The following is a 13,741-nucleotide window of genomic DNA, read 5'->3' on the forward strand; positions in this document are numbered from 1 at the left end:
CACCTGGCTGGCTCAGTTAGAAGAGAATGCATTTCTTGATCTCAGTGTCATGACTTTGAGCACCACATTGGGTGTAGCGATTACTTAAATAAATAAAACTTTAAAAAAAAGAAATATGAATTATAAGTCAGAAGCTTTAGGGTGGGCCCAACAATATGTGTTTTAACAAATTTTCCAGGTTATTCTGATGCATGTTCAAATTTGAGAACCACTGTCATACAGCAACCAAAATGAATGAACTATATTTGCAGATGACATGACACTATATATAGAAAACCCTAAAGACTCCCAAAAATCTACTAGAACTGATAAATGAATTCAGTAAATTTGCAGGACAAAGTCAATGTACAGAAATCTGTTGCATTTCAATATGCTAATAATAAAACAGCAGAAAGAGATATTAAGAAAACCATCCCCTTTACAATTGCACCAAAAATAATAAAATACCTAGGAATCAGCTTAACCAAAGAAGTGAAACACCTGTATTCTGAAAACTATAAAACACTAATGAAAGAAATTAAAGATAACACAAAGAAATGGCAAGACAAGGATCCCTGGGTGGCTCAGTTGGTTAAGCGTCTGCCCCTGCTCAGCGGGGAACCTGCTTCTTCTCCCTCTGCCCACCGCTTCCCATGCTTGTCTGCTCTCTCATTCTCTCTCTCTCTCTCTGACAAATAAATAAAATCATTTTAAAAAAAAGAAAAAACATTCCATGCTCATGGATGGAAGAACAAATATTGGTAAAATGTCTATACTACCCGAAGCTATCTATACATTCAATGCAATCCCTATCAAAATACCAATAGCATTTTTCACAGAGCTAGAACAAACAATCTAAAATGTTTATGATATCACAAAATACCCTAAATGGCCAAAGCATCTTGAAAAAGAAAAACAAAGCTGAAACCATATGATAATTGCCTCTCTCTGCTTGACTTATTTCACTTAGCATAATCTCTTCCAGTCCCGTCCATGTTGCTACAAAAGTTGGGTATTCGTCCAACTACACTACTCCATAGTGTATATGGAATGCATCTTCCTTATCCATTCGTCCATTGAAGGGCATCTTGGTTCTTTCCACGGTTTGGCGACCACGGTCATTGCTGCTATAAACATTGGGGTACAGATGGCCATTCTTTTCACTACATCTGTATCTTTGGGGCAAATACCCAGTAGTGCAATTGCAGGGTCATAGAGAAGCTCTATTTTTAATTTCTTGAGGAATCTCCACACTGTTCTCCAAAGTGGCTGCACCAACTTGCATTCCCACCAAATAGCATGGAGGACAAGGGGAGTTAGAGAGGAGAAGGGAGTTGAGGGAAATTGGAAGGGGAGGTGAACCATGAGAGACTATGAACTCTGAAAAACAATCTGAGGGTTTTGAAGGGGCAGGGGGTGGGAGGTTGGGGGAACCAGGTGGTGGGTATTAGAGAGGGCACAGGTTGCATGGAGCACTGGGTGTGGTGCAAAAGCAATGAATACTGTTACACTGAAAATCAATTTAAAAAATTAAAATAAAAAAAAAGGAAAAACAAAGCTGGAGGCATCACAATTCCAGATTTTAAGTTATATTACAAAGCTGTTGTGACCAAAACGGTATGGTACTGGCACAAAAAAATAGACACATAAATCAACAGAACTGAATAGAGAGCCCAGAAATAAACCCACAATTATATAGTCAATTAATCTTCAAAAAAAAAAGAGGAAAGAATATGTAATGGGGAAAAATCTGCTCAACAAATGCTACTGGGAAAACCAGACAGCCACATGCAAAAGAGTGAAAGTAGACCATGTTCTTCACCATTCACAAATATAAACTCAAAATGGATTAAGGACCTAAATGAGAGGCCTGAAACCATAAATTTCCTAGAGGAGAACCCAGGCAATAATTCTCTGACATTGGCCATAGCAACATTTTTCTAGGTATGTCTCCTGAGGCAAGGGAAACAAAAGCAAAAATAAACTATTGGGACTTCATCAAGATAAAAAGTTTCTACACAGTGAAGGAAACCATCAACTAGCCAAAAAACAACCTACTGAATGGGAGAAGTAACAATTTGCAAATGATATGTAGCATTTGCAAATGATATGTCTGATGATAAAGGTTCAGTATCCCAAATGTATAAAATACTAAACCTTTATCATCAGACATATCATTTGCAAATACTACATATCATAACTGAACACCCCAAAAAACAAATAATCCAATTAAAAGTGGTTAGAAGATGTGAACATAACATTTCTCCAAGACATACAGACAGCCAACAGACACAGGAAAAGATACTCAACATCACTGATCATCACGGAAATGCAAATCAAAACTACAATGAGCTATCACCTCACACCTCTCAGAATGCCTAAAATCAACAACATAAAAAACAACAGGTGTTGGTGACAATGTGGAGAAAAAAGAACCCTTGTGCCCTGTTGGTGGGAATGCAAATTAGTACAGCCACGGTGGAAAACAGTAAGAAGTTTCCTCAAAAAGTTAAAAATAGAACTACCCTACAATCCAGCAATCACACTACCAAGTATTTATCAAAAAAAATACAAAAACACTAATTCAAAGGTATATACGCACCCCTCTGTTTACTGCTGCATTATTTATAGTAGCCAAGACATGGAAGCAACCTAAATGTCCATTGATCGATAAGTGGATAAAGAAGAAGTGATATATAGATATGGATATATGGATTATCAAACCATAAAAAAGAATAAAAGTTTGCCATTTGCAACAACATGGATGGAACTAGAGGGTGTTATGCTAACTGAAATAAGTCAATCAGAGAAAGACAAATACCATATGATTTTACTCATATGTGGAATTTAGGAAACAAAACAAGCAAAGGGGAAAAAAGTAGAGAGAAACAAACCAAGAAACAGACTCTAAACTATGGAGAACACACTGATGTTACCATAGGACAGGTCAGTGGAAGGATGGGCAAAATAGGAGATGGGGTTAAGGAGTGCACTTGTGATGAGCACTGAGTGATGTACAGAAGTGTTAAATCACTATATTGTACACCTGAAACTAATATTACACTGTATGTTAACTATATTGGAATTAAAATTTAAAACTTAATTTTTAAAATGGGTGAATTATATCTACCTGCATCAACACAGGTGAGTCTCATATATATAAAACAGTAAAAGAAGCAAGAAACAAAGGAGTAATTATGATTCCATTTATACAAAGTTCAAAAATAGGGGGGAACCACTCTATTATTTATAATTGCTTTCAGAGCCAATAAAACAATAAAGAAGAACAAAGAAATAGCTAACCAAAAGTCACAGAAAAGTTTACCTTTGGGGAGGTGAGTAGCAGAAGGACTGGATTAAGAAGAAACACAGCAGAAGGTCTTTCAATTTAATGGGTAGATACTTCCTGGAATTTTTGTCATAATAATCATTATACTTCGCCATAATTATTATACTTCACCAATAATCATTATACTTCGCCACTAGCCAGAAGGCTTTGTTCCCTATGCTCCTTCCTCTTCCTCCCAAGCAAGATAAATCCTGTGAGTCATGTTAACATCCCTGCTCTCCCCATCCATTTCTGACAACCTCAGGCTTTAGTTCAGGTCTCAGAGAAGCAAGCAAAAGAGAAGCTGGAAGAAGCATGGCAGTCTTGTGGCCAGCAGGGTGCAAATGGCAAAAAGAAAGGAGTCCTATCCATCTCCATGCCCTTAGAGGCAGACACCAGCCTTCTGCCCACCCTGGAAACGGGCAGTGACTCAGCCTCTGAGCACCTGCTGAGGGCCAGCAATACCATTCAAGCTCTCCTAGGACCACAGGTGTTCGAGCAGCTATGGTCCCCACTCTCCCACACCCTATTCTCCCCTGCTCACCCCCAGCAGACTCCCAGCTGTCCAGGGCTCTAGGACCCATTAAAGGTAGTCTGTCCTCCAGGCTCTCCCACTGGGCCCTCAGCATCACCTCCCCCAACAAGGGCATCAAAAGGGACAAAAAAATCCCTCTTTCTGCCCCTTCACAGGGTTCAGACCCAAGTCATAAGTCTGGGAGTTCCAACTTTTGCCCCCATAGCCATGCTGCACCTTGCTGGATCCATGACAACTGTTCTTCAATCTCCAACTTGGAGAAAGTCAAGTCCTCACATCACCTACCTAGCTGCAACTGCCTGGCATTATGCCGATAAGCCTTGGAGCTGCCCATGTGTGGCAAAACTTATTTTCAGAGCTGCATCCTTGAATTTGCTACTCTGGACAGGCAGAAAAGAAGAGTGTTACAGACTCTTCCAGGGGCACCAGGGGTGGATGTGGACAGGGTAATAGGGGACCAAGGATGGGGCACTGGGGGACAGGCAAAAAGAATGCAATGTCTATAGGGGATTTAAAAACAAGGGTAAAACCAACTAAGTCTGTCTGCTTTTTGTTATCATGATGAGCAAGCAATTCTAAACAATGTCAGTGATTAAAAAAAAAAAAAAAAACTCCCTCAAAATACAACTACTGCCATTATTGTTGAGAATGTATGTGAGGTAGGCTGAATTATGCCCTCCAAAAATGTCAAGTCCTAATCCCCTAAACCTAGATGTCACCTGAAGTGCCCAAAGAGATTTGCAGATGGGATTATATGACCAATCTAGAGATGGCCAGGTTATTCCTGATTATCTGGGTAGACCCCATGAAACCATAAGGTCCTATAAGAAAAAGGAGAGAGGATCAGAGTTCAAGAAGGGGAAATCGAGGTGACCACAGAAGCAAGAAGCTGGGGAGGAAGAAGGGTCAGCAAGCCAAAGAACCCAGATGCCTCTAGAAGCTAAAAGTGACCAGGAACCAGATTCTCCTCCCGAAGCTTCAGAGAAGGGAGAGGCCATGATGACATCTTGATTTAGACTTCTCCTTTTTTAAGATTTTATTTATTTATTTGAGAGACAAAGAAAGTGCATGAAGAGGGAGAAGGCCAGAGGGAAAGGGAGAAGCAGCCTCCCCCCTGACTCCCCCCTGAGCAGGGAGTCTGATATGGAGCTCCATCCCTGGACCTTGGATTATGACCTCAGCCAAAGGCAGACACTTAACTGACTGAGCCACCCAGGCGCCCCTTGATTTAGACTTCCGACCCCAGACCTGTATTAAAATAAATGTGTGTGTGTGTGTGTGTGTGTGTGTGTGTGTGTGTGTGTGTGTGTGTGTTTAAGACACCAAGGTTGTGATAATGTGTTACGGCAGCCACAGGAGATGAATACAATATGTAAGCTTCCAATTAGTTCATCTTAATGATTTTTCCTTTCGTAAACATTTATTCTACATAGAAGTTGATTCAAAGGCCCCTGGAGGGGGGCCAGTCACTCATCCAGAAAGACTGACCCATGATTAGAACTTCAGGATTTTCAGCCTCACCCTATATTCTGCAGAGAGGGAAGAGGGACTGGAAATGGGGTTAATAACTGATTAGGCCTACATTAGGAAACCTTCATAGAAATCTCAATCCTATGGGTTGAGAGAGCTTCTGGGCTGGTCAACACAACTATATGTGGAAGATAATGCATCCCCAAACCACAGGGACAGAAGCTCCTGTTGGGAGCTGGAATACTGGAATATTTTGGAGCAATGACTGATATATAGATTTCCCATCATTTCACAAATCATAAGAGCAAAGATCAAACTGTTGGGTAGCTATCAAAGGTACTGAATAAATAGTTGTGCTTGTCCTTCCTTTAGGAACTTAGAGGAACTTGAACCCCCTTGTGTTGTGAAACCAACAACTGGCCCATAATGATTCTGAATTTTATTAAGAAATGTGAAGGGGGTACTCTGAAAGACACTGACCCCCATGGAGTTTGATAAAGAAAATTTTTAAGCAAAAGAAGAGGCACTGAAGCAATATCTGGATCTATTCTGGAATATTAAATATCCACAATGTCACAAATAGTTTTATTTCCCATTTATTACTGCAAATAATTTGTCATAAAGAGGTGAGGGTATTAAAATTATCCCCTCTGAGTGTCAAAAATGCTAGGTACTCCATCAGGAGGGTGAAGAGGTGGTCATAAGCTTCTGCCCAATTAATTTCATTACCCATCTCTGCCATGTTTCTTCTTAAGATGGAACTTGCTGGTCTCCAGGTCCTCATAGTGCAAACAGCTTAGGGTTCCTGGAGTATCTCCTCTCTTATTGCTCCAGGAAGGGTAGAGTTCTAGCATCCTGAAAGTCCTGATGTCCTTGTGACTTCTCAGCCATGCTAGATGGGATGCAAGAGCAGGAAAGGCAGTTTAGAAGGAGGCCATCTGCTTCTGGAGTTATGGTGGATAAGATTTTCTAAAATGCTCTTCTCCCACACTCAGAGGGTGCATAAATTACAACAAACTTTCCTTTAAATGCATTGCTGGACTTGCAAGAATATATTAGAAATCCCCAAAGGTGGCCAGGAGGGAAGTGAATACTAAAACCAAATGCATGAACAAGGATCAAATCCAGAGCTACCAATAGCAGAAATATGGGGGATGGGAGACTAAGTCTGCCATTGAAAATCTTCCAATCTGGGGTGCCTGGGAGGCTCAGTGGGTTAAAGCCTCTGCCTTCAGCTTTGGTCATGGTCTCAGGGTCCTGGGATCAAGCCCTGCATCGGGCTCTCTGCTCAGCAGGAGCCTGCTTCCCCCTCTCTCTCTGCCTGCCTCTTTGCCTACTTGTGATCTCTCTCTCTCTCTGTGTCAAATAAATAAATAAAATTTTTAAAACTCACAGAAAATTTTGAAATAAGATGAGATGTTGTCAAACCTAAAAAGCCATCAATTTTTGAGATTTGCCACTCTTTCGGGTAATGCTAAGAATGTGAATGTGAGGGCGCCTGGGTGGCTCAGTGGGTTAAGCCGCTGCCTTCGGCTCAGGTCATGATCTCAGAGTCCTGGGATCGAGTCCCGCATCAGGCTCTCTGCTCAGCGGAGAGCCTGCTTCCCTCTCTCTCTCTCTCTCTGGCTGCCTCTCCATCTACTTGTGATTTCTCTCTGTCAAATTAATAAATAAAAAAATCTTTAAAAAAAAAAAAAAAGAATGTGAATGTAAGTGTGAATACACTACAAAGTGTGAATCAAATTATTAAATCACAACAAATGAAAGATGTAGCACAATTTCAGAGAATTTAAATGTGAAAAGTTGCAGTGAAAATATTAATTTTAATTAATTTTAATTAAGCAAAAGAGAAAGAGAAAATTGGCCAGGCAGACTTGAGGGAATAAAGAAAAACCTTCCTGAAACGTCAACTGGCAAGAATTATACCATGATTCTAGCCTCTGTACACTGAATAAAATATCTATATGCATATGTTGTATGTGTGTACAGACAAAGTGACAGCATTACAAGAAGTTAACAAATCCACCAACATAATGAAATAATTGAGAGATCAAGCAAACAACACATTAACAAGGTTACTGAAAATATTTTAAATGCTATTAACTTCTCTTTTCATTCATTTAGCAAATGGACAAAGATCTTAAGGAAGTGAGAGCAGAAACTCATATTGATAGCTGAAAGAAGAGCCTTGTCAACATTGAAAATAAAACCAGCGAAAGATTAGTTTATTCCAGAACAACAGAGAATTGCAACCCAAGACAAGCAGCCACTAGCAAAACCATAGGTGTGGATGCCCTGAAAAGAGAGAGGAAAGGGGAAGTTAGGAGGGCTGTTGAAAACAGAAGGTCCATTGGCATAAACCAGGAGTTTGAAGTATAGCAGCTTTTTTTTTTTAAGATTTTACTTACTAATTTGACAGAGGGAGAGATCACAAGTAGGCAGAGAGGCAAGCAGTGAAAGAGGGGGAAGCAGGCTCCCCGCTAAGCAGAGAGCCCGATGTGGGGCTCGATCCCAGGACCCTGAGATCATGACCTGAGCCAAAGGCAAAGGCTCAAACCACTCATTCATCCAGGTGCTCCAAGTACAGCAGCTCCTTATTGGCTGGACTATTGCTAGAGAAGTAGTAAGCCCATCATCCTCCTGCTAAGGATAGTCATGTAGTAGCTGAAGTAGTATCTACCTGCAAGGTTCCTTATGCCTCTTCCTGTTGGATTTGCTCTTGACTGGAGGCCATAAAATCTCCCTCTGCAGAACCTCCTGATTCAGTTTTAGTGAGGTTTCCCCTTATTCATTTTCATGGAGCCAAATAATGCTCCACTCTCTGAATTACCAGTTTATTTTTCCATTCATCTATTTAAAAATCCCTTAAATCCTCCCCTGTTCGGGCAAGTATGAATAGAGGGGCTATACCCATCTATGCGAAAGTTTTTGTGTGGATGTCCGTTTTCAGGTCATTTGTAGAAATACCAAGGAGCACAACTGCTGGGCCATATAGGAAGAGTATGCTTAGTTTTGTAAGAAACTGCCAAACTGTCTTCCAAGGTGATGCTGTACCATTTTGCATTTGCACTAGCAAGGAACAAAGGGTTCCTGTTTCTTCACTTCCTCACCAGCATTTAGTGGTGTCTGTCTTCTGCATTTGGGGCTTTTTAACAAGGGTGTAGTGGTATCTCATTGTTGTTTGAACCACTTATTTTATGCATACAAAAACACTTATGAGCTAGCTGCCTCTGATATACCAAGGAAGACCAAAAGTTGGATTTTTAATAGAGCAGCCGAAATATTAAAATCCTGAGAAATGTTTAAAATATAAGGACTTCACATGTGTGTATGTTTGCTATTTACAAAGCATTTTTATGACTATTTCCTTCTTAACTGTGCCATACTCAATAACTAGGATTTGGTTCCATTTAATGGACAGGAAAACAGAAGCCAAAGGCACTTGGGCAAGCTGGATTCCTCACGTTTTTGCTGTTTTGTGACTGGGTCAACAGGCTAGTAAATTAACTTCTTTTATTAAAATTGTAGCAAATGTTAAAGCAAGTTTACTGTGTGCCGGACTCTGCTCAGGGCTTCGGGGACACAGAGCTGAATAAGACGACTCCGGGGGAACCCTCAACTAGGTAAAAGGTGTGAAGACTAGCCCGAAAAAACCCTCTTCACCTCCGCTGAGCTTGGGTCTGGTGGGGCCTCAGGATGAAGGTACCACACACGGCCTAGGACCCTGGAGTGGGGGGGTGGGGGAGTCTCCGGCCCTGGGGGAAATGACACCCAGACATTTTCGACTGTAATTCGAAAAAGGAAAACTAACCTTTCAGCCAGCTGAGACGGGTCTGGGTCTGGCTGCCTACTAAAGCCGAAGGGGCTATTGGAGATAGTCTGGAAATGCCACAGCCTTTCTATCTTTGCTTATTGTAGGAAGATCGTACTTATAACCTAAAAATATGTAACTCAGTGCTCCAGAAACCCTCCAAGAGGAAGGTACACCCAGAAGGAATCACCCCAAAATCAGGGTGACGGAGGATCAAACCACACAGGTAAGAGGGAAAGGATGAAGAGCGTGCGCGTATACGTGCGCGCTCGCGGCCACGGGGCATATTGCCCCGCCCCCCGCCCCGTTGACGGGCGCGCGGCCCGCGCCTCGTTCTACGAGAGGCGTGGCCGTAAAGAGGCAGGGCCGTGTCGTGAAAGGGGCCGCAACGCGCAGGGCGCTGGTTGACGGCTGGGACTCCATTTTGTTCGCGGCTTCTCTGCTCGTAAGTCGCTCGTTTCCGTGGCTTCTGTGAGGCGAAAAGTTTAAAAAGGGTAAAAGTTTTAAAGAATATTCTGGAAGTCTGTCGGTAAGCCTAGCGAGTCTCCATTTTCTCTCCGCAGCAGACGTCGGCAGTGCGGTTCGGTGAGGCGGCGAGAATGCGGCCCTTGGACATCGTCGAGCTGGCGGAGCCCGAGGAGGTGGAAGTGCTGGAGCCCGAGGAGGACTTCGAGCAGTTCCTCCTGCCCGTCATCAACGAGATGCGCGAGGACATCGCGGCCCTCACGCGGGAGCACGGCAGAGCCTACCTGCGGAACAGAAGCAAGCTGTGGGAGATGGACAATATGCTCATCCAGATCAAAACGCAGGTGGAGGCCTCGGAGGAGAGCGCCCTCAACCATCTGCAGAACCCCGGCGACGGCGTGGACGGCAGGGCGGCCAAGAGATGCGAGAAGGCCGAGGAGAAGGCCAAGGAGATCGCGAAGATGGCAGAGATGCTGGTGGAGCTGGTGCGGCGGATAGAGAGAAGCGAGTCGTCCTGAAGGAGCGCGGGCGGTGAGGCGGGGCGGCGGCGGGGCGGCTGGGGGGACTGGGGGCGGGGCGGGGAAGTGAACGGGAGCCCGGCTCGCACCCGGGTCGGCGGGGTGGGTCGCCAGGGTAGTTGGCAGAGAAGGTGGTGGGCGTGTGTCCGGTTGGGGCCCAGAGTAACGGTTTCTTGGAGGACGACAGTCGTGCGGGCTTGTTGGGAAACTAAGTCACGCGAGGGGCCATTGAGGAAGGGGGTGGAGAGGGAAGGCCGTTCCGGGACGATCTCAGAATTTGCTGGAAGACTGGAGTGGGGGAGGGAGGCACCTCGCATGGTCGGGTTGGTGAGGGGCGTTGGTTGCTGTTTTTCTTCAGGATTTTAACCTCTTAACGGTGATTTCCTCCCATCTGGGCTTCAGGTTTCCAGCCAGCGGATTCTGGTCAACTGATGGAGATTGGCTGACATCCTTGAGAAGCTGAAACCAGAGAGCCTTTTGTTTTCTCCTTTTTCCTCTGTCTACACTCTGTCCTCACTTACACTACGTTTCTGCTATGGTCTGTGGTGGATGACCTCAAAACAAGTTCCGACCGTTCAATGTTTTTGTTTGGGGAAGTAGTTTTCATTTGGAAGGTGCTCTCACACGAGAATTAGGGCCTAGATTGTAAGCTCTTGCGGCAGTCACGTTTGTTCCTGGGCTTTGGTTATTTCTAAATTTTGAGGTGCTTTGTGCTTTCTTGTGTGACTTGATAGCTCCCTGGAACTTTGAGTCTGTGTCACATGAGACTCAAGAGTTGGAGTTTTCCAGCTTTGGAGCTGCTGAAGAAGCTGAAGAAGGGACCAGACGTCAACTGGCAATGTGAATGGAGCTGATCTGGCTAGGACTGATGAATCAGAAGGCAGTGGGACGATGGTAGTGTCTGTATTTTGGGACTTTGATTTCTGTGTGAGACCAAAGGAGAAGAGATGTATTTTGTTCAAAATTTAAATTTTATGTGGCACACTATCTGATGTAACCTATCTGGTCAGTTTGGACAACCCAACTCAGCTTTATTTGATGTGGAACCTAGAATAGGAGACAAGATCTTGGTTTTGTACACATTGATGTAATACTCTGATGCATTTCAGGGGATTCTGGGCATAAAATGGAAGAGATATTTGCAAAGGCTCTTGAGGGGCTGGGAAAGGAAAGGAGGACTGTCTGCATTGGACCCTAAACTGGACAGGGACTAGGTATTTTTGAAGTTCATAAATCGTCCTGCTCTAAGTTCATTTGAGTAGCAGACCTGACAAGTATTTGAGGTCAAAACCCTACCATGTGTATTAAAAAGAAAAAAGAAAAAAAAAGTTAATAAAAGTATTCATTTGCTTGAAAAAACAAAAGACCTAAAAAGTTATTGACTAAAATTTTATTTCTCTCAAAATGAAATCTTTCTCCTTGATTGTCATTGCCAAATGGAAGATGAATTTCTTACTGGTTTTGAGGCTTTCGGAAAGCCTCTGGTCGTGGGAAAGAATTATCTCTGCATGCTGCTATAGGAGCTGGTCAAGGGAAGTACAGACTTGGTTCTTAGCATAGGAGGGGACCTCCTAAAATCCCGTGGTCTGGGTCATTGCTTTTAGAGAGGCAAGCCAGAGTAGTACTTTCAGTCACCTAACCTAAAAAACTAGAACATTAGCCCTCACATAGGGAATATTTTAATAAGTCATAATTATAACAGTGGTAGATCACACCACTCCCAGCACCTTCAGAAATTAAGGGCTTACTCCCCAGCGGCTGGAATTATTGCTGACAGATAGCCATCAGCTGGTCAGCCCTCTTGAGAAGACCCTCTGCTTAAGAGAGCTGCTTTTGCCAAGTTCATGCCCCCTTTCCTAGATGGCCTGTATCCAGTGACGAACTGGCTGAGTCTAAAGGCTCTTTTCTTCTCACCACAAGTTGGGACAACTTTGAAGGGCAGCTGTGCGACTCCCTGGTGGGTCTCCTCAGGCTCTTGCTAGGACAACCTCACAGCCCCACTCCTCTGCCTAGTCTAATGGACCTCCCCTTTCACAGGGTCTAATCCCTAATAAACTTAACCTGCACTGTATTTTCATCTTCAAGTCGGCTTCCTGGGAAGCCCAGTTGGTAAGTATAAAACAGTAGGAAACTCACAAGCTACATGTCCTATCTCTGGGAGAGTTAAGCATTTCAGAGCAAGGAACTGGTGAACTTAGAGGATGAGTACAGCTTCTGAGAACAAGAGAATGAGGGATGTCCAAGCACAGGACCAATGTGAGAAAATCCCAGAAGTTGCAAATTTTTCTCTAGGCATCTTAATGGTAAAAATTGGATAGGATGAAATTATGAACAAGGAAACAACAGCCACCAGAAAAGTTAAATTTGGTAATTTGCTAAAACTAGGAAATTAACATTGGTACAATACTACTAACCAGACTACAGACTTTATTCTTTAACCAGTTTCCCAGTAATGCCTGTTTTACTGTTTCAGGATACACATTGCATTTGGTTTGTTGACTTTTAAAACGAGGAATGGCACAAAATTCAAAAGAAAAAAAAAAGGTGGCCCTTTCCTACACCAATCTTCCCCGTTGCCCTCTAAGAAAACAACCATTTACCAGTATCATATACCCTTCCAAATATCCATATTTGAGTATATACATACATACTCTCCCAACCTTAGGATTTGGGGGGTTTCTTGTCTTTACAGTGATGGTAGCACACTGTATAACCTGTGAATGTCCTTTTTTTTTTCCCACCTAAAACTGTGGTTTGAAAATCTTACCTTATTTAAACATCAAGATCTGCATTCTTTTTTCCAGTGGCTACATGGCATTCACTGTTTGTTGTCCTATAAACCGTGAAGTAGTCAGATGATCCTTACAGGTTTGAGAATTTTCATTCTAAATTACTATCCAGTAACTCCTTACTTAGTTCCTCCTTCTTGTAAGAAACCACCAACTCCAATATCCCCAGCTTCTGAAGTCTACCCTCAATCGAACTCTAGCGTTTGGAGCAATCAATCTTTCATTTTCTAAGCAAAGAATGTCCTAAAGAACCATTCTGAGAGGTAGTCTTCTGGGACTGTACAATCACGTCATTGAGTATGACCAGGGTTGCCAGAATTTTTTATTAAAAATCTATATGTCCTTTATAAGCCCCAGGTTCTCTGTCCCTTTCATGGCTGTCCTTCAGAGTTCCAGTTATGTACAGCTATGCAGAAAGGCCTGCTGGGGTTCTTGGCCAGATTCTCTCCATTGTACAGCCTGCCCGGAGCTGGAACCTATCTTTGCTCAGGTGCTTCAGGTGTAACGAGTGTCCTTTTTTTTTTTTTTTTTTTTAAGATTTTATTTATTTGACAGGGATCACAAGTAGAGAGGCATGCAGAGAGAGACAGAGGGGGAAGCAGACTCCCTGTTGAGCAGAAAGCCCGATGCAGGGCTTGATCCCAGGACACTGGGATCGTGACCTGAGCTGAGGGAAGAGGCTTTAATTCACTGAGCCACCCAGGACCCAGGTGCCCCATAACAAATGTCCTTTTATATCAACTGCTATTACAGAAGGAAGCATGGGGGCTGTGGGAGCATAGAGCTCTGGAAAGCCATCTATCTGAGAGGAGATAGACAAAGTAATTTGTAACAGAAGTTCTGATG

The 13,741-nt window shown here is 43.1% G+C and overlaps 1 protein-coding gene and 1 long non-coding RNA gene across 3 annotated transcripts; one reads left to right on the top strand and one right to left on the bottom strand.

The window, feature by feature from the left end:
• Positions 1-5,892: 5,892 nt before the first annotated feature.
• LOC309863427 lies at positions 5,893-9,382 on the bottom strand. The gene is made up of 2 exons (XR_014311034.1): positions 9,124-9,382; positions 5,893-6,204 (listed from the first exon to the last, which is right to left on the bottom strand). It is a non-coding gene; the product is annotated as an uncharacterized lncRNA (long non-coding RNA).
• Positions 9,383-9,464: 82 nt separating this feature from the next.
• Positions 9,465-11,470, top strand: LOC309863425 (MORF4 family-associated protein 1). 2 transcript variants are annotated; one of them, XM_082728222.1, is made up of 3 exons: positions 9,465-9,568; positions 9,687-10,119; positions 10,509-11,470. In XM_082728222.1, the coding sequence occupies exon 2, from the start codon at positions 9,723-9,725 to the stop codon at positions 10,104-10,106; it is 384 nt and encodes a 127-aa protein (XP_082584348.1). In that variant the 5' UTR covers positions 9,465-9,568; positions 9,687-9,722; the 3' UTR covers positions 10,107-10,119; positions 10,509-11,470. The 2 variants fall into 2 exon arrangements, with proteins under 2 accessions (XP_082584348.1, XP_082584349.1); XM_082728223.1 differs by having other exon boundaries at positions 9,486-9,568; positions 9,690-10,119.
• Positions 11,471-13,741: the final 2,271 nt, after the last annotated feature.

Source organism: Mustela nivalis (assembly GCF_964662115.1).
Source record: "Mustela nivalis genome assembly, chromosome: 4".
Classification (NCBI taxonomy): Eukaryota; Metazoa; Chordata; class Mammalia; order Carnivora; family Mustelidae; genus Mustela; species Mustela nivalis.